General features: G+C 38.8%; 1 protein-coding gene and 1 long non-coding RNA gene across 2 annotated transcripts; both read right to left on the reverse strand.

The window, feature by feature from the left end:
• Nucleotides 1-837: 837 nt before the first annotated feature.
• Nucleotides 838-19,887, reverse strand: slco2a1 (solute carrier organic anion transporter family, member 2A1). Its single transcript, XM_028028525.1, has 14 exons — nt 19,445-19,887; nt 11,349-11,486; nt 10,671-10,833; nt 9,985-10,197; nt 8,737-8,835; nt 8,483-8,622; nt 7,646-7,718; nt 7,390-7,554; nt 6,213-6,414; nt 4,389-4,536; nt 2,619-2,782; nt 2,422-2,486; nt 1,429-1,549; nt 838-1,337 (listed from the first exon to the last, which is right to left on the reverse strand). The coding sequence occupies exons 1-14, from the start codon at nt 19,505-19,507 to the stop codon at nt 1,223-1,225; spliced, it is 1,869 nt and encodes a 622-aa protein (XP_027884326.1). The 5' UTR covers nt 19,508-19,887; the 3' UTR covers nt 838-1,222.
• Nucleotides 17,439-18,724, reverse strand: LOC114151365 (uncharacterized). Its single transcript, XR_003596925.1, has 2 exons — nt 18,677-18,724; nt 17,439-18,512 (listed from the first exon to the last, which is right to left on the reverse strand). It is a non-coding gene; the product is annotated as an uncharacterized LOC114151365 (long non-coding RNA).
• Nucleotides 19,888-20,625: the final 738 nt, after the last annotated feature.

Raw genomic sequence — 20,625 nt, forward strand, 5'->3', positions numbered from 1 at the left:
AATGTCGGGTTCTATTGAATCTAATTCAACTTAAGTAGAGTTAAGTTGTTTAAGATTGGCTCATTTGATTTGCTTGGTAAAAGCATAACCTACAGGGATGTTTCCAGTAATAAAAGTATTTGCCCTCTCACAAATGTATAATCTTTTAATCCAATGACTCACAACATTAAATAAATTTCCATACCAGACAAAGGCAACCTTACTAAATAAAAATGCAGTTTTACATATGATTTTCATTCATTATAGGGAAGAAACTATCCAACCTTTGCTCCATTAATATGTTCTGATGATTGCTTAGAGCCAGGGGAATGGAAGTATCACATTAGATCATTCACTGATCTTTGTATATAGAGAACAGGAAAAAAATAGAGGAAAAAGTACTTTACACAAACAATTTTTCACAAACAAGATCTTCACTTCTACAGTTCAGAGCTATTTGAATGGGCGGGGTCTCATCAAAGGCCCCTTTATTAGATATTTTTGTCACAATGTAAGCTGGCACTTTTTCTGAATCTGTAAAAAAGTGTCAGGGTAAACTTGTGTTTATTTGCATGGGAATTTTCTTTTCCCATGCAAAAGAAAATTTGCATGGGATAAATATTTCCTTATTTTGAACAGTTATCTTCATGTCTCTGACCAGCTTCCCCTTTTGAAGAAACTCATTCCCACAGCATGATGCAGCCACCACCATGTTCCAGCAACCTTCTGCTAACGAAGACAGATGCTGCTAGCTGATCTTAAGAGACGAATAGTTTCACAAAATCTCAAAGCAGCTTTTAAACGGACAAACAGCAAAGCACAGAACATGTTCAATGACCAGATCTGTATACAGCATGATTTAGGTGCATAATTTATTTTATTTAAAAATATAAAAGGTAGGTGTAGGTGCTTAATATCTGAAAATTCATCAAAAAGTTACATATGATTATACATGAAACCATTCTTGGTGCTGTTAATGATGTCTCAGGGTATGAGACAAATATGTAGAAAATAACTTAAATATTAAGCTATATAGTTCATTAGTTATAGAGTATGTTCCCAAAGCAAACAGAAACCCAAGTCCATTCCAACCTAACACGAACACGTAATGTTCAAAGATATTTAACAGTTTTTAATCGTGATTTCATCCTTTATTGCAGATGCAGCCTTTCAAGGAACATTCTTCCTCAAAATGTTCTAACTTCACAGCGACGCTACGAGACGAGTCTCAGCCGGATCACACTCAGAATTTGGGCTTCTTCTCCAGACTGTACTCCTGGGTCCGTGTTGCCTTCCAACCCAGGATGATCAGCAGGAAGATGCCCATGATCTTATAACCCACCTGTAAACCCAAGTATCTGTAGGGGTAAGGTAATTGATCATTAGTGAATACAATGAATACATTCAAAGTGCAGGCATACATTTCTTCAGAGTTGTAAATGTTCCCACCGGCTCCTGAAGAGGCCGTTGTCATAGTATCCGCAGCTGAACTTCGATCCGCACACGTTTTTCCACCAGATGCAAGACATGTCAATGGCCATCCCAAAGAACGCTGGAGCCGGAAGCCAGGCTAACAGAGACGGAGGCAGCGTGAGTTTTGGAGGACAGCACTCAAATGGTTTGTGTTCCTGTTGCCTAAGATCAGCTAACGCACTGGGATTTAATCTGAACCCAACTCGTCTGGCCTGCAAGAACTGATGCTGCAAAATCCAACATTGACAATCAAGAAAGTACTTCAATAAATATGTTTGGGTGAGCAGCTGTGCAAAAAAACAAAAAACAAAACAAAACAACAATACATCTGACTGAAAAAGACTGAAAGGAAACCCAAACTGAGAAATATCCAAGTTTATCCAAATATACATGCAGTTGAAACCAAATATTTACAAACACTGAATAAAAAGACACAAACACATTTTTCTCTCACAAACAAAAGAAAAAAACAACATATTTCGTGCCCAAAATACTAGATCCAAAGTGATACAGTTTTAAAAGACAGTTTATGTCTTTGAGTTCAAGGATAGTAACCAAATAAAAGTCTAAAATAAAACATCCTCACCAAGTTTTCTGGCATTTAGCAAACAGAAATAATTCTGGTAATTCGAAGTAATCTAAAACAATAAACCTTGGTCTGATTTAACTTCAGAAAGTGAGAAAAAACATCTTTCTTCAGTGTATGTAAATATCGGGTTTCCCCTCTATACAGTACCTTTTCTAATTTGTTGGTCATTGATATTTTAAATCAGATTATCCTAATTTATTCAGCAGCAGAAATCTGTCTTCCTCTAGCCTACATACTGACAAAATCTTATATTGATATTAAGATGAACTAGAAGCAGACTCTTACTGGGGTTTGCTTCAGCACTTAATGTCTTAAAGATCCTTTTAAATATAAAAAAACCCTTTTCTATCTAGTATGTAATTAGGAAAAGTAAAACTTACCTAATATTCTCATTAGTAAGAACTGAAGTCCTATAGCGAATGATTTCTCGTCAAAGGAAACACATCTGAAATGAAGAAAAAACAACTTTTAGTCAGGACAGGCCTTTTCAAGAATATATCTGTGCTACTGCAGATTTTAACTCACAGATACCAACAGATCTGTCTCTGTATGTGCCCACATCGACATATTTCTTTACCTGAGCACCATCATGTACAGTGGGTTGTGAGTGAGGCAGGCAATCAGCGAAGCTAGAGAGATGAGCAGTATGACTGGGTGGAGATAATGAAAGCAGCTGTTTGGACAAGGACCTGGCTTGGCTTGGCGCTCAGCCCCGGATACACACTTGCAGTTGGTAAATGCCTGTATTCAAAGAGAAAGTAACATTATTGTTACTAGCATTAGCTACACAGCTTTGTGTCCAAATCACTTTTATTATTAATCAAAGGCAATTTTAAATAGGTGGGTCTGTAGCCTTGATTTAAAGAAACTCAGTGTTTCAGCTGCTTTACAGTTTTGTGGAAGTTTGTTCCAGATTTGTGATGCACAGAAACTGAATGCTGCTTCTCCATGTTTGGTCCTGGTTCTGGGAATGCAGAGCAGACCCAGAACCGGAACCAGAAGACCTGAGAGGTCTGGAAGGTTGCTACAACAACAGCAGATCTTTGTTGTATCTTAGTGCTAAGTCATTTAATGATTTATAAACTAATAGCAGTATTTTGAAGTCTATTCTCTGAGCTACAGGAAGCCAGTGTAAAGACTTTAGAACTGGAGTGATGTGCTCTCCGTCTTCCTGGTTTTAGTCAGAACACCAGCAGCAGTGTTCTGGTTCAGAACACTGAACCAGATCTAGCTGGAGGATGGATTTTTTTTTTAGAAAGACTTGTGAAGACACTGTTGCAGCAGTTAATCCAACTAAACACAAATGCATAAATGAGTTTCTCTAGATCTTTTTGGAACATTAGTCCTTTGACCCTAAAAATATTCTTCAGCTGATAGAAGGCTAACTTTGTGATTGTCTTTATGTGTCGCTGAAGGTTCTGTGCCTGGAATTATGATGATTTTTGTCCCGTGTATTTAATAAGACTATCAAGAGGCAATATGAAAATGTTCAACGTTACTAAAACTTTAACTGCCAACTTATTCTGTTTTTACAGGTTCTCTCTAAGCTAAAGTATCTATGAGTGGCAGCCATGAACAAGGCAGAATGAATTCCTCAAATTCCTAGTTTCTGGACTTATGTACTTCTATTTTTCTAAGCTGAATGGTTGAATGAACTTTTTAAAAAAATTAATAATTGATCTTACATCAAAGTGTTTTGTTATTTTCTTAGAGTCAGCGGCATGTAGCTTATGGAGCAACATTTGACCAGCTTATCTGTGACTCTTTGGAGAGATTTAGAGATAAGCGTGTGTTACAAATAGTCGAGCACAAAGCTTTTCTCTTGTGCAAAACCTGATCTGAAAACAAAGGTTTTCAGATCAGGTTCTGCTTTCAAAACATGACATCAAAGACTCTGTTTGATGGAAGAATTAAGTAACATTATTGGTGTAATGTGTAATGCATTGAATTGCGCCCTTGCCTGTTTTTTGTGTTGAAAATAACTCAAACCTTTGGAGGGGAAAAAAAGTCTACAGACTTATATTTTCTCCTCCTCTTCACTAATTCACAAATTCATTTTCTATGTTGTTTTCCTGTTCAGAATTGGGGAAGGAGCCTGGATAATTTAGAGCCACCAGTTCATCTTTTCCTTTTTGTTTTGTTTCTTTTAGGAAGATTCAAGCATCTACAACCTGTATGATGATGCTGCATCAACAGATTTTCTTTTTGTTTGTACAACCGATTTCTTAAAAACAAAGTGTTTTGTTTTTTTTCCCCATTAGAAGAGACGACATTTTAAATCCGTATTTTCTCATGTTTCTATGTATAGAGATTCACAAAGAGCAGCTGAGAGAGGGTGGTGACTGACCAGGACTCTGAAGGTGTTGTTGGGGTTTATGGTGAAGTTAGTGCAGCCAGCATGGCAGGGAGAAATGTACTCAATCCCATTGGAGTCACAGACAGGTTGGAAGGCGCTCTCAGGGCAGGAGCAGCTGGCGGAGCACTTGGGCAATGACCTGTAGGGGGCAGCACAGTTCAACCAATGCACTTTAAAACAACCTAAGGTATCAGTCTTAGTAAAATGCAACACAGATATGCGTTATGGGAACAGAAATCTTGGGATTTCTTTGTCTTAATCTTATTTTCCAGTTGAAGGAAGTCTGAAAAATAAGATCACTTTGCTTTATTCAAGTACTTGTGGGTCTTTTATTTCAAGTTAAAAGCCTAGTCTGTTTCCTGCAGGATGGAATTGAGGGTATCTATATTTTTAGAATGGTTGTAAAATATGCTACTAAATTTTGTCATGCTTTTGAGATAATAAAAAAAAAAATCTGATATATACAGTTGAAACCAGAAGTTTACATACAGTACAGACCAAAAGTTTGGACACACCTTTTAATTCAATGAGTTTCCTTTATTTTCATGACTATTGACATTGTAGATTCACACTGAATGCATCAAAACTATGAATAACACATGTGGAAATATGCACTAAACAAAAAGTGTAAAACAACTGAAAATAGCCCTTATATTCTAGTTTCTTCAAAGTAGCAACATTTTGCTGTGATTACTGCTTTGCACACACTCTGCATTTTCTTGATGAGCTTCAAGAGGTCGTCACCTGAAATGGTTTTCACTTCATAGGTCAACCTGCCCTGTCAGGTTAATAAGTGGGATTTCTTGCCTTATAAATAGTCATGAAAATAAAGAAAACCCATTGAATTAGAAGGTGTGTCCAAACTTTTGGTCTGTACTGTACACCAAATAAAATTAGCCATTTTATTCTTTATTTTGAAGTTAAATCAGAGTAAATTTCTCCTGTTTTAGATTAGTTAGAATTATCAAAATGATTTCTATTTGCTAAATTTATCATCTCCATCAATGCCACAATAATGACAGAGTGAATAAATAAGATATTTATTTATTAATGCCTTCAACATGAGAAGTTTACACACAGAATGACTGCTGTCTCTTGAAACAATGATGATGATGTGATGGCAAGGGACATGACCCCCTGTTTCATAGAGAGGGCTCCACCCAAAAATCATTGCAAACACAAATAATGTCATTAATTAATAACATATTATTGCTAAATAGAATCACATCTCAAAAATGCTAATTATAAATGTAATAAGTGTAAATTATTCAAAGATGATCTTAAGACTTATTTGGTCTGATTTAAATTCAAGCAGTGAGGAAAAAACATGTATGTGTCTTTATTTGAAGTATTTAAATTTCTGGTTTCAACTCTGAACCAGGTTGATATGAGCAGTCATTTAAAAAAAAAAAAAAAAGGCTTGTAAAACCTGAAAGAAACACCATGTGAGGGATGTTCTGCTTCTCTTAGGTCTCCACAAACCAAAACACAATAAAGTTTTTAAATTAATGTAAACAAAAGAGCTAAGAATTCAAGATAGGCCTACATGAAATTGCAAAAAAAACCAAACTTGTAACAGTGTTAAAGATCTATCAACAAAAAAAAAATAGGATGCTGGATTTTTACAGTTTGAACTTTATATCCTTTGGTTGAGGATATTTTAATATATCAATATCAAATAATTATCTGAGCTCATAATATTTATCATAGACATTCTCCATCTTACATTTTGTGAAATCAAAAGTTTCCTAAATCTTTCAAGTGTTAACTGTACTGGCTTCGAGACATCAGACATTCGAGACATTCTGCACTCACCCGGGAGGTGCAACTGGGTAATTGACCTCAGAGACTTTCTGCGTGTCGCAGCCCATGAAGAAGAGAGGGATGGAGAGGAGCGTGGAAATGATTAGCATGATGACTGAGAAACGAGGGATGTTCTTCATGGTGAGTCCCGTCCTCCTCATGATGAAGCCACCGATGAGCATCCCCACCGCTGCAGCTGGTAGATTCAAAGACCCTGGAAAACACGAACCACTGGGTTGTTACACACGGCATAACCTTAAAATAACAGCTTTCAGTGAAATTTTAGAACTTTTGATTTGCTATTTACTTGAATCTCATAATTTTAAGTCTGTGGACATTTTCTGGATATTTCACCACTCTTTTTGGTAGAACTGGCAGACCAAGAAAGCTGTATCTGCTTCAAAATGAACATTTTCATTGAGTTATCTGGCCACAACCACAGTATGTGTGGAGAGTCAAGGTGAGACGTTCAATCTAAGAGAAATGTTCCAACTGCAGAGAACCTTCAGCACAACTTATTAAAATATTTATGATCTTATGTGGTAAAAGAAAATCCACAATAAATCCAAATTTGTGCATCTAAACCTAGTTTTAAAAAAAAATTTACGCTGTATGTTTTAATTTGATTCCTTCCTGAAAAAATTTATTTATGTGTATCAAATGATCCACATAAATAATAAAAACATTCAAATTAAAGAGTAACTATATAAATTGTATAAAATGGGCCTTAACGTTGTCTTCACGTTTTAGTGCAAATGGCGGCGCTTTCATGCAAACTTGTTTAATTCTCCAATATTTGTCTTATAACAGCATCAATGATGCCCTCCTTCAGTTTAATTTTACTATTGGTTCCAGCGGCACAGCTTTGTTGATATCTACGTTACACCCCCGTTCAGGTATAAAATTATATCAAATTCTCCAATAACACAGAAAAAGTTGCTACAAATTTCACTAGTTGCTGTTTTGAAAAAAAAGTTACTTGCAAGGTTTGAAAAGTCACCAAACAAAGCAACAAAGTCGGTAAGCTGGCAACAGTCCTGACCACACCCTCACCTCTCTTTGCCGCATTAGGCCAAATATTATCGGGGGCGGGATTATGCTTTCACAGGATCATTAGTTCCACTTTAACAACATTCTTACACATCAATGTACAATTCTGACTGAAACTGTAAATTCCTGCCATACTTACCTACTAGCAGAGCGCCGTAGGTAACTGAAGCCCCATATTGTCTCTCCAGGAACTTGCTAAGGAAGCTAGCTAGGCCTGCTATGACTGAGGAAAAGCAGCACTGGGACAGGACCAGCAAGAGGAAGAGAGGACCCGACAGCAGGCGGAAGAACATTCTAGGAAACACTGTCCACAACACATACAGGAACACTGATTAGTAAAATGCAGCTTGGGCAGTCAGGATATGTGTCTAATATCTGGTTTATTGTGCGCTCACATTTAAGGAACTCAAGCAAAGACCCATCCTTCTCATGAAAGTTATAGTTTGAGTCAGCCTCAGTCTCCGCCATCTACAAAAGAGCAAACATAGAGGTTATGTCGGCTTTCCTTTCCCAAAGAAAGGTTATGATTATATGACCACGTTGTAATCAGTAGGTGCATCAGATGATCCGGTCTGAAACACCAGAAAACGTTAAAAAGCTGCTTTGTTTGGAGCTATTGTCTTGCAGTATGCTGACATCAGCTACAGACAGGATCTCCAGACCCAAAATTGCCTCATGTTTTCCTCAATAAGTTTTGGAAATTTTAACTTTAATTTTGGCCAGTAACAAGCACTGTAGATGGATACCCACTCATAAGTATAGTGGAGGATCAGTGATGCTGTGGGTCTGTTAAAGAAGGCCATTGGAACATAATTGGGTCAATGTTATAATAAAACCTTTTAGATAAAAATGTGTGGTACAATGTAGTTAAGTGAAAATGGCTCATGACTTTTCAGTAGAATAGTGAACCAACATCATTTTTCCTCGTAGGTATGTATTTTTCTGTGTATGTCAGATTTTCTTCATTTATTCTGTTCAACAATTGTAATAATAAAATAGTTTTGGAGTAGAATCAACTTGTAATGTCAACATACGTCCAGCAGAGGTCAGTAAGAGAACACAGACAAACTTTGACAATTTTCTAAAAAAAACTTTTTTCCACAGCTACAGACTGTAAGATCATCACTTATATCCTTTCATTTTTAACAGAAAGATGCTTGTAAACTTCTGGCCAAATCTATATCCATCATAGCAATGCTGTAGGCACAACCTGTCTTGTCATAGTCACTTACGTTTACTTCAAAGTTCATTTGACGGGGGAAGAAAAAGTAAGGAATGGAGGAGAGGGTCAGGAAGACGGTGATGATAAGCAGACCCATCCACCAAGCCCCCACCCATTCGGGGTCGACGGGGCTCAACACCGGAAATGCATCTGAAACAAACAGAACCGACCTCTGAGTCGCTACAAAATGCAACGACGCCTTGATGAACACCCAGCCTGAATCTACATGAACTATAGGTTGTGTTTAAAAGACTTTGTCGTTACCGGAGCCGCTTCTGTTCACGTCCACGTAGAACCGAAGCATGATCGAGCCCAGCAGGTAGCCAATGGAAGGTCCAAACACAGACACGGCAAACAGGATGGCTGTGAACGAGAGGGCAGAGGTTAGAGAAAATACATTCCTCACAGGAAAGACTTTCATGCAACAAATCGGATTAAAGAAACAACATATCCTCTACAGGGCGTAGTAAGGAAAATATGTGAAAGCAATAATTCACTGCTTTGGAAAAAAGAAAACAGTGAATTATTGTGAAGTGGAAGGAAAATTTTACATGGTTTTCAAAATTGAATGTCTTCAGTCTATGTTGAATGGATGTAGGCGTGGACACTATGGACTTAAAAATTAACTGATAACAATAAAGGTGACGATACAAACCATTTATTACTTCTTTTTTAGAGAACCGTATGGCTGCAACTGTGTGTCACAGCAATTATAGTCCCACAAACACAAATACTGCTCTTGAAAAACATTCCTTCTTTAGGACACCTGTTACATAAAGACGTGCGATTTATTTAATTAAACTGCAAATTCTAACCGCATTTAATCATATTTTCAAATTTATGGATTTCTATTGATGGTCTCATTGAACAAATAGTGGAGAAAAATAGTAAAACAATTGGTCTCAACAATACTGACAGTTTTGGGGGAGTTAAATGTCACTAACAGGAATTTATTATGACAACGACAAATCAAACTGATAATTGTTGGAAATTTGTCACAATAAATGTTAATGCAATAAATGCCCAACACTAAATGGATACCTATAACAAAAATATCAACAAAAGAGACAAGATAAGAACAAGAACACTGATAATACAGCCAGAGCTAGAATGACGTTATCTAAATCAAAGCATAGTGATTGTTAGAATGACCCAGTTAAAGTTTAGACCTTTGAATGAAAAAGTGAAGAGTCATTTTAGTCTCTAGATGTGCAAAGCTAGTAAAGACATACCCCAAAAAGACTTGCAACTATAAATGCAGAGAAACATGGTTACATCAATTATTAGCTCAAATTATTTAGCTTATCATTTTTAAGAATAAACGACAAATCAATTTTCTTCCACTTCACAATTATGCACTAGTAAGTGTTGGCTTGTGGTTGTAACATCAGAAAATAGGAGGAAGTTGAAGGAGAATACATTTACAGAGCGCTGTATCAACAACATGACCCTTGGACTCATCTCCATTTACACACACTGGTCTCCTGTATATCTGAACTGCAGGTTATTCACCTATGTAGAGAGGGGAATTTTTACTTCCTGCATAATCGTCAATGTAGGAAATGCCGAAGGGCTGGATGGGCACCGACCCCACGCCGAACAGCAGCTGAGCGATGGCCATAAGTATCCACACCTGGGTGGTGTCAGCCAGGCGCCTGGTATCTTCTTGATCACATGACTCCGGGCTGGTGGTGTTGTCATGTGGTTTGCAAAGGTCGTGGAACTCTGAATTGCAGTAGGCAGACACACATGGTCAAATATTGGAAGAAAGATGTAAAGAAAGAAAAATAAAAATACAAGAAGAGGTGTTTGATGACAGAAAACTGCACATTTTTAATTTCCTGAATCCTCTCTGGCCCTCTGCTGAATCCAACATAATTAGTCTGAGGTAAAAATGAAAAATCAGAAAGAGGCTTCCATTACTGCTATTGAAATACCCTGAGGGTAACTTTAATCTCTGTAGCTTTTCGCATAGAGATTATGAATCTTTCTTCAGTTCATGTTAAAGTTCAACTGAAGAGGGTGAGTGAACCTTGTAGACTCTTGGCGAGTCCACTTAAAAAGCTGGTGGTGCTGTAGGCAAACCCAAAGTTGCTCTGACATGTTTGTACACTTGCGAGCTCCCTGGTCTGGACCCACTCGGCACCGACAGACGTCATGCGTCTTTGTGTTTGTTTACGCGTGCAGCTTGCTCTTACTCTGCGAAGACAAGTCGCGTGTGTAGGGCTGCGACAGAAAGTGAGGTAAGGTGAGGATCATGGCGCTGATGGCCATCAGCAGTCCGCCGAAGCCAATCACACGAGGACGGTGGACCCGGCTGCCGAAGTAGCTCACAAACACAATCAGGATGCAGTTGCTGATCTTTGAAGCACAAACCAGAGAAGCAAAGCAGTCAGATCTACAACCCACACAACACAGAAAATGCAGGCGTGATGAATGAAGTCTCTCTTCGAGTACACATAATCATTTGATCCATTATCGCAATGAAAACATTATTAAGGTGGCTTTGCGTAATCAAAGCATCAACTGAGCTGGAATGTTCCGGCCCTGTTTGGTCTGGTTTCATAACACAATGCTGAAAGCAAACACTCAGATAACGTCAACATGGCAAAGTGGTTTGTAACTACTGACCGCAGGTCATTTATCGAAGACAAATTAAAAGCGTATTTGAGGGATTCGTACGGAGAACATTCAGATTCTCTCATTACCCCTGACATGTGTGTCTCTCAAATACAATCTCGCCACCTGAAATATCAGGGAATGTGACTTTGTGTTGCTTGCTTGCACTTCAGTTCCTCTCTTGTCGTCAGTATCCCTGAAAGATCGCACTATCTCAGTCGTAGAGCTCATGAGGAGATGCTGCTTTTGGCTCCTACCTCGTTGAGAGAGGAAATGGTTCCTGAGGAGAAGCTGCTGAGGCCGTAGCGCCTCTCGATAGTGGAGATGGTGCTCCTGAAGTAGGCGCTGTAGAGCAGCTGCGAGAGCTGCAGGAAGCTGTGGCACAGGACGAACAGCTAGGACAGAGAGAGAGACAGACAGGATGTTGCTAGAGTCTCTATATTGTGGTTAAAAAATTAGTAATGCTGTCATAGTCAGAGAGACAGGAAGAGAAGACCTCTGTCTGTCTGGAACCTGGAGCTATCAAAAACAGCTTAGTGCACAAAGAAGTTCAGTGACTACAAAGTGTTGAGGTTCTGCTGCTTCAAAGGAGGCTCAAATAATCAGAGAGTTGTGTAAGGATCCCAGTCGCCCGCTGGTTGGACTCGCAGGGATTTGGAAAAGGAGCCACGATCTGCTCTGAGGGCTTCAGAGCACCGTCTCAGTGATGCTCAAGATATGTGAGGAGATTTAGAGGAGAATTTGCAATGAAAACAGGGATAAATCTCAGATTTCATCTTTGTTTAGCAAACTGCCAGGTGGACAATGGGAGAATAAACTAGGCAGCTCCTGCAGAACAGTTAATTCCCCCATTAAAACTCGTCTTTCTGGTTTGTGAGCACGCACAATACATGCTTGTACAGTGTTGCCAATATTTCATCCTCGTTTCCTATCAAGCAGCCTTCGCTTGTCTGAGTGTTTCAACAGGACCTAGTTGCTGGTTGAGGCAAAGACTGTCTTTTGTTCGAGATCGAGATCATGACAAAAAGTCCAAATCCGACCTCAAACCCACTTCAGTCTTTGCTGTCTCAGTTTCACACATATTCCATGAAACATCTCTTTTGCCACTGAGAAATTACCTAGTGCTTAATAAAACAACAAACAAAAAGGCTATTATACTTCATGTCACAATGTTAGATTGATATGAGATATTATTTGCACTTCCTGATGAAGAAACTTAAAGCAACAAGTTAAGCAAACAGAGGAAATGGTCAGCTTTCCACATAATTTGGTACACACACACACACACACACACACACACACACACACACACACAGTCTGGCACAGAACACATGCAGGATGTGCTGCCTATAGGGAGGATCCAAAAGAAGAAAACCAGACTACATGCCAATAAATTAGGAATATTATCATCAAAGGCAATTAATCAGCAATTTAATCCAAAAAGAAAACAAACCCTTCACATTTGAAGTGTTAGTTGTCTTTGCTGATTATGGGTTGAAGTTTATAAGAAGATTAGACTGCTACATCAGACCAAATAAAAATGGACAGAACACCACTATCAGATCCACAGGCTGTTAGCCTCCATGCTACGCTGCATTGATGCAGTTTTTCATCCAAAAGCAGCCCTGACCAAGAACTCAGTGGAAACATTTCTGTACCATATCTAACATTTTGTCATCAAATCTGGCAGAAATAAATTCTAGAAATGGTTTTACTCTGTATGCGATTAATCTATTTAATAGGGCTGTGACAATTAACAATTATTTTAGTAAATGATTAGTCAATTATTCTGACAATTAATCAAATTTAAAAATGCCACAGATTTGCAGATTTTTTAAAAACTGCTTAAGCCTTTTGGATATATTAGAAACATAAAAATTGGCAAATAAATAATTCAATTCCTTTCATAAATAAGAAAAGAAACATTTTATTGCCTGGAATAGCAACAACATCACAGTAAAACTGAACTCTACCACCTGAGGAGTTTGGTTAAAACATATTTACAGACAACAGTAGTTTTATCCTAATTACAAAATGTATCTATTTTTTTTGGAGAGTTTTGGCTTAATTACTGCTTTGAATGTGTTTTTTTCTTTTACTAAAGGACAATTAATTGATTACTAATTAAGTTGACAATTATTTAAATAATCGATTAATCGCGATGAATCATTTCAGTCCAACTGAAACTTTCATGTAAAACTGAAAAACAGGAACAATTGAACTTTTTACTCATGTTCTTATTTGTTGAGATGTACTTGCATAAATACAGCGAACTCAGTGCATTTTGTCGACAGTCGTCCTTCTTGAACACACTGTCAGGATGACATTGTCCTCGACTTCAACCTGCTGAGAAGGGAAGAATCGCAGGAAGTTCCCAGGACGTTTTCTATCACTTTGATTTAAGAGAGCGAGCTGATGTCACAGATTTATATTTATTGTTGTTTTGTTCTTTTTTTTTTTTCGTAACAAAAAACCTTGAGCTACTTCTTTAAAAACTGCAACAAAGACAAAGCAGCATGTGAGGTGAGGATCGCCTCCCTTTTATTGTGAGCAAACGGGTTGGCCGCACAAAGGCCTCCTGAACACAACAAAGCAGCAGCATCTCAGATTCAAAGGTAACAGTTACGTTAGCAACAATAGCTCGGCTCCATATCAGAAGCTCCCGTTTTAAACTGGGGAATGTAACATGTTGACTCTGCGATAGTCATCACAAAATCTGAGACGGATGAAATCTCTTTTGACATTTATCTTTTGAGATTTCACCTGATGGCACATTGACGGTGCATCTGGGTGGGTACTGGTGTCTTTGATTCAACTACATCAGCCCTCATATCATCACACTGTTTCTGACCGAGCCGGCGATAAGAAAGCAATCCAAATGATATTTGCAAACCCGTGTGCTGTCCTTCACCGTAACTCCTCCTAAAGGATGTTCCCGAAAATTCTGCTGCACTTCTGCGTCTTCTACATGTTTTAAGGGAAGTGCTTCTTTCGCTAGTTATGCGCTACTGAGAGGAAACTACAGAATCTCAGAAAATTTCATAAGTGTTGAACCGCCTGCTTATTGAGAGACTGGCGATCAGTCAATGGATACATGTGAAGCTGATTTTATCCACTGACCTTAGCCACCTTTACAAATCCCTGAAGGTCTTTTATTCTTTTTGTTCTCACTTCCACATATGTGCAGTTAACAACAGTCACCACACTGTTGCCAACTTGGCAACTTTGTTGGTACATTTAGCGACTTCTCAGACAAAAAAGATCAGCATCGACCAAAATTACAATCAGCAGGTCAGACTTTTTAAAGATCGGCCAGAAAACATCAATTGCAGCGTTTTGCAAATAAATTTCGCAAAAAACTCAATTCTGATCTCATGCAAGCAGAGTCCCTTCAGGTTTGCTGTGTACTACCAACGAGACTTCTAACGCCGTTCTTTCAATTTCTCGTCACTCTTCCATTAAAGATTTGTGGCTGGGTTTCCTGCCATCAAGTTCTCCTACATGAGCTGTGGAAATAGACTGAAGCCTGTACTTGCAGCTTGACAAAACGTAAACAAGGCATTGTAGTTGAGCGTGACATCAACACAAAACGTTTCGGTTAAATTGTTGCCTTTCCACGGTGCTAGCAGTTCGTACAATGAACCACTGCATTCTGCTTTTATTTACATTTACACAGGTGTATCGATTTCTTTGGAAACACTTTTTAAAGGTTGCCAAGTGTGAGATATTTGCTGATGAGGTCACCACCCATCACGATTTACATGAACCCAAAAGTTGCTACGCTTCAGAACAATTGCGTCAAATCTGACTGAATTTGCCTCTCAGTTAGCCAGAAAGGGGAAAAAAACCACACATAAGAAGGCTTACAAGATGGCCTATGTTGCTCAAGAGCAGGAGTGGAGTTGTCCAGGTGGAAATTTTTAAAGAATAGCCTCCAGCTTCAGGGGTTAAAGGCTCCGACTTGAGTGCAGACAAGGTGTAGCCAGCAGAAATAGTTCAAAGAGGAGAAGAGTACATAAACAAACCAGGTGCTCTCACAAACCTGAGCAAAAATAAAGTAAAGGCTTTTACAGTTCTGCTTGGACATGCGCCAAGAGAAAGATGAATGGATATGAGTAGTTTGTGTCACCTTTGTTGTCCGGTTGTACAGTATTTGCATTCAACGTCTTGTTTGCTGCAATAGGAGTTCTGTCGTTCAAGCGGCTGATGCCATCTCATCACTTAAATGAGACAAATCGCCTGCTATTTGGTCTGGTTGTTTTGAACTACTCCCATTATCTAAATACACCACCACAGGGCTTGGAAGGGGATGCATGCCGAGTGTGTAAAAGCAAAAGTTCAGAAGGAACACCCAACATGACTGACAAGATCATGACCCTCTGCTGACCCTCGCTGCTTCACTGACTTCCCATCCACCCACGTGTATACATCACTGCTTCAACAGAGGGTTCCTTCGAGCACAGAACCTGATACGGCAGGAGGGATAACCAAACATAAAAAACTGTCAGATGTAGTCAAAGACTTCAGCTTTAAATGGTCTCTTCTTCTGGAGATAGAACTGTTTCTATTGTCTAAAAAAGCCTCAAGTCAAAGGTGTTGCTTGGAGATGAGTCATTTCTTTATCACGTTTTGAAAGTAAGAAGCAATGTGCAAAACAAACCTTTGCCTCATTACCCAGAGTCCTGGAACGCAGGGTTTCTCATCCATTGTTGCAATACAATGACCAAAAAAAAAAAAGAAACTCCTTTCGGCATGTAATGGATGTAGATACATGTCTCCCTCTGGTTAGTTCTCAAAGACTGTAGTAATACAAACGGAGGCGCACAAAATTTCCCCAAAATGGACATGGATGCTCCTGTTGAACACAGAAACATCTTTGTCTTGACTGAGGAGATTCGGTTCTTATTGGAATTAGATAAAACAAAGTGGTTAAAGCTATTAGAAGATGACTGAAATTCCACAGACACAAAAGCTACTTCTCCTGGTTTTGTACAGCTGGATCTTATGGAGGCCCATTTCTGCCACTTTGATGGACATAAAGAAAAATCTTGCCTCGTGTTTATGCGATTTAATGAAACCTTTTTTTTTTTTTTTTACAACCACGACTCATAATTACTAGATATAAAAATCATAATTATGAGCTGTATCCACAATTATCAAGATCACTAATTTTTTAGTGACTTTGGGCTTTTTATGGTCTGGAAAGAAAACCCTGCTCACTAACTGGTGAGCTTCAGGCCGTGGTCTTGTTGAAACACCCATTTAAGGGAATTTCCTGTTTGACAGATAGCAACATGATGTTTTCAAGCATTTTAATACAGTCATTCTGATGTGCAATGACTATAACATAACTAATAAACATCTCCACAGCCTGATTCCTGAGTATCATGCTTCACATTGAACCTTGACTGGCAATCTTTCTGCAGCCATCTAGAGTTAAAAAGAACTGTTTTGGATTTCTCCAAACAACAAAACAAGTTGTTCTGATTTTAACTTCTTCGTGTGTTTTTCGTCACCACGAGGACATCATGAGAGCATGTTGCCAATGATGCGCCTTCACATCAGCGTCATATAATTGGTTCGCAAGTAATTATGGGCGTTTCTTGATCAGCCTGTGTCGATCCAATATTTATATTAGATATTGGTGCGATATCAACCAAAAAAGAAGTATCAGATTACATCGGTCTGCATCTAAGAGTTAGCATTTAGTCTGCCTGGAGCGCGCGAAGATCAATTGGTTAATGATAAACGGTGAGTTGTTCTCATGCCGATTATCGTTGACTGTTGTAATATTACATGATCAAGCCTTTTCTAACATTCCACTCTTCAAAATAAGTAATGAAAATATGTATGATTTGTGCTGATACATCAGGTCAATATTGACATCGGCCATTACTCAAAGATAGGTATTGGTATGATTGTTGGCTGTATATTTTGTTCCATTGGGATGGTTTTCCATTATATTTCATATTTCTGGTTTTGACTTTCTTTTAAAGATACGTTTACTTAAGCAGCCAATCATTTTTCGGCACTTGTTTTTATGTTCCCCACTCTCCAATAAACTTTTTTGACAACAGTTTTTTCACACAATGAACTTCACTTATCCAACTCTGCACTGCTATCACTTGAACAATCCCTCTTTCAAATAATGACTCGATAAATCACAGATTAGCAGCATAGAGGGTATGGCTGTCAGTTTGTTTAGTTTTCTGTTACTCTGCTACACCTGCTATTTTCTTTTTTTCTCTCTCTCTCTCTCTTGCTCTCGGTGAAGGCGGATGCTTTTTTCCTCTGCTCCCTCCCTGCCCATGCCTGACCTGCTTGCTCTGCTATTGTCCTGTCTTTTTTTTGGAGCCTTTCTTTGCACATCCTCCAAATCTACAAATTATGGATCTGGTCAACCGGTCTCTCAATGCAATTGATCAAATTTTCTCGACGAGAAGACTGGGCACAGGAGGGCCCTCTTGTCCTGCAGGGACACACCTGGCGGGATACACCCTGGATTTATTCATGATAACAGGATTTTTGCTGTTTGGTGCTTGCGGATACCTGGCTTATCCACAAATTTGTGACGGACTTGGCCGAACTAGCGAACACTCAGACTGTTGGTGTGGACAGAGACGCAAGCTGGATGTGAGTCTTGCTGAGACTCGCAGCCCAGCCGAGGACACAAAACTCACTAACGGGATGGAATCGATCTTGGAGAAGTTGTTAGTTTCGGTTCAGTGGAACGACTTTGGACAATTGGGAACTGAGATGTATCGGTGAGACTTTAGGGAAGATTGAAATTTATAATCTACCCGACCTAAAACATTCTATATCTGAATTGGCTTTCCCCGTGTTGCCTTGGAAGGGCTGCATATTTCCAATCTCCTTGAAGATATGTAAACATATCGCTCCTTCCCACCTCACCCCCTCCTGTTATCCATGCAGCTGTGGAGCCGAGCGCACCCAAGGCCACACCTTGATAACATCTTATCGGACTTCTGCTGGGAGGCTGAGCAACGTGGTTTCATGGCCCTGTGATGTCACTGCCTTCATTCATGTCTTTGTTTTGCCCTTTGTTTTGTCTGAATGTTGCCATATGCCCTAATGTGTCCTTTCCTCTTTTTTATCTTATGTTTTTAGAAACTGTGGAGTTTTTAACCCAGAAAAGAAATTAGAACAAACTTGGAATCCAGAGACTCTAGTTTATTAGTCACCCTTTAGCTTATTTTTAGAAACTGTACTCACTATTTAGATGCAGAGAGATTCCTAGTATTGCAACTCAGAAAGGGAATTAGAACGAACTTAGAATCCAGAAGAAAATTCTTCCAGAGCAGGAACATTTAGTTTTTATTATTACTTAGAAACTGTGGAGTACTCATTACTTTTACACATTTAGAGCACACTTAGAAAGTCTAGAGAATACTTATACTTATCTAGCATCCCAGACGTCCAGAGGATACTAACTTACACTTATTTAGCAACCAGAACAGGGATTAGAACTTAGAATCCAGATAACTACCTTAGCAACTACTTTTTAGACTCCTATTCTTCCAAACCAGAAAAGGAATTAGGCCAGATGATACTTACTTATACTTACCTACCAACCCTGACTAGGAGTATCTAGTTTATTTACTTTGGATCAACATTATTAGCTTTTCTTCTCTTGCTCTTTCCTTTGGTTTGTTATTTTATTTGTATTTCCTTTTAATTCCTGTAAAGCACTTTGTATAGACTTGCTGCTGAAAATGTGCTGCATAAATAAAATTACCTTTACGTTTTACCTTTACCTTCAGAGATCACTGGGCGTGGTGGTTGCCAGGGCAGCAGGGTAGAAATATTATTCTGTTTCAAGATACTGGACCCTAATTATTTTGAGCACAAATGTAATTTACTAAGATAATATATCATACATAGGAGATAACATCGTCATATTTTCGAGATATGGAAGTCAGAATTATGGCCAATGCAACTTCTAATAAGGGTCAGAATTATGATTGAGTTCTCTCATTGTTACTCTTTTTTTTTAGCCCAGTGGAGTAAATGTAGTCTTTTTTTAAAGTAACATTTATTTTAAAACCCAGGTCTTTGTGACAGACAAATTCAAAAGATAAACTGGATTTAAACAACTTTCTATCAGATCGTTGTTGAGGAAAAACCACAACATTGCTCTTGTTACCGAGTGTCAGAGACGCTCAGGTCGGTCTCAAAAGGTTTATGAAGGGAAATGTGAGCCGATAAGCCTATCGGCTGCAGTATAGACTTTGCCTCTGTTGAATTGTGCAATTCTCATACGAAATAAAAATGCTCAACAATTACATAAACAACGAGCGCGAGGCGACTTTTTAACGGCAACCTCGACTCTTACCTTTATACTGCAGCATGGCGTCCTGTTGGTCTTTCTGGTGTTTATGGGGAAATTTATCTCCATTGTGTCCCCGCGCCGTCAGAGTAGGAAGCAGAGGTGCGTGTCCCTCGTTGCTGGCTGACTTCTACCTCCACCGGTGAGCTGGGAGGCTTCTTAAAGGCTGCTGGTGATGTAACTGGACTCACGCCGAAGCTCCACGCCAGTTTTTTGTTTTTTTCTCTCCCCCCCAACAAAGTGATGATCAGGGAACAGACCGTCTCGCGCGCACTTCCCTTGGCTTACTCACGCGCGCTCACCTGGGTAAACCTGAGGCGCCTGAAGGCGTTTTTATCAGGCAGTCACCGTTACTCACCCGGCGGATAACGGTTGTTATTTGAACGAAAACAGAGAGAAAACGAGGAGCGCTTTTTAATTTAAAGCGAGGTTTGGTCCTCTGACTGAACCCCTGCTTTGGTCCCCCTCTCCCTGGCAGCTAAAACGGGCTTAATGCTTCATTAATTGCGGTATGCGGCTCCCTTGGCCGTTTCGGTCTGGAGCTAATGAGAACAAACAATTCAGAGAGAAGCTCAGAAACACTTATGAAGTGTCAGATTAGCTGGGAAACTCTTAATGTTACCTCAAACGAACGCTTCAGTATATGTGAGCGCAGACAAAAATCTCTTGTAAAAACTGTTTATCTAAAGTTCAAACTCACTTTGGTTCCTGTTTGTGCCTCATGTAGAGATAATGGTTTAGCTTTTGGTAGGAGGCTTTTCCCATCAGAAATCATGCGGAGAGAAAAGAAGTGATTTTGATCGTTTTAAAATATAAAATATTAAATGGAAACTAAAAGTTGTTCATCTTTTCAGTTTTCATAAACAACTGAGCAAAAAAAAATTGCAATGGGTTTAATTTTTTTAGTACCTTTTCTGGGATCTATATCCACGCTCAACGATTTTTTTTAAAAAAAAGCAACAATATAATTTTTTTTTTTTACATCCAATTTATCAGTGTTCACACGTCTCATAATTGTAGATGGTTAAAATGGACGGGTGAGATTTGTGTACGATGGTTAATCTATTCTGTGGTTAAACATGCCATAAAGTACATTATAGAGATTATTCTAGTTTGTCAGATTAAAAGTACCTTTTGAAAACTGAAGTCGGTGTTAAAACATAATTTTTCATGAAGTGCATTTTTGA

Source organism: Xiphophorus couchianus, chromosome 9 (assembly GCF_001444195.1).
Source record: "Xiphophorus couchianus chromosome 9, X_couchianus-1.0, whole genome shotgun sequence".
Lineage (NCBI taxonomy): Eukaryota > Metazoa > Chordata > Actinopteri > Cyprinodontiformes > Poeciliidae > Xiphophorus > Xiphophorus couchianus.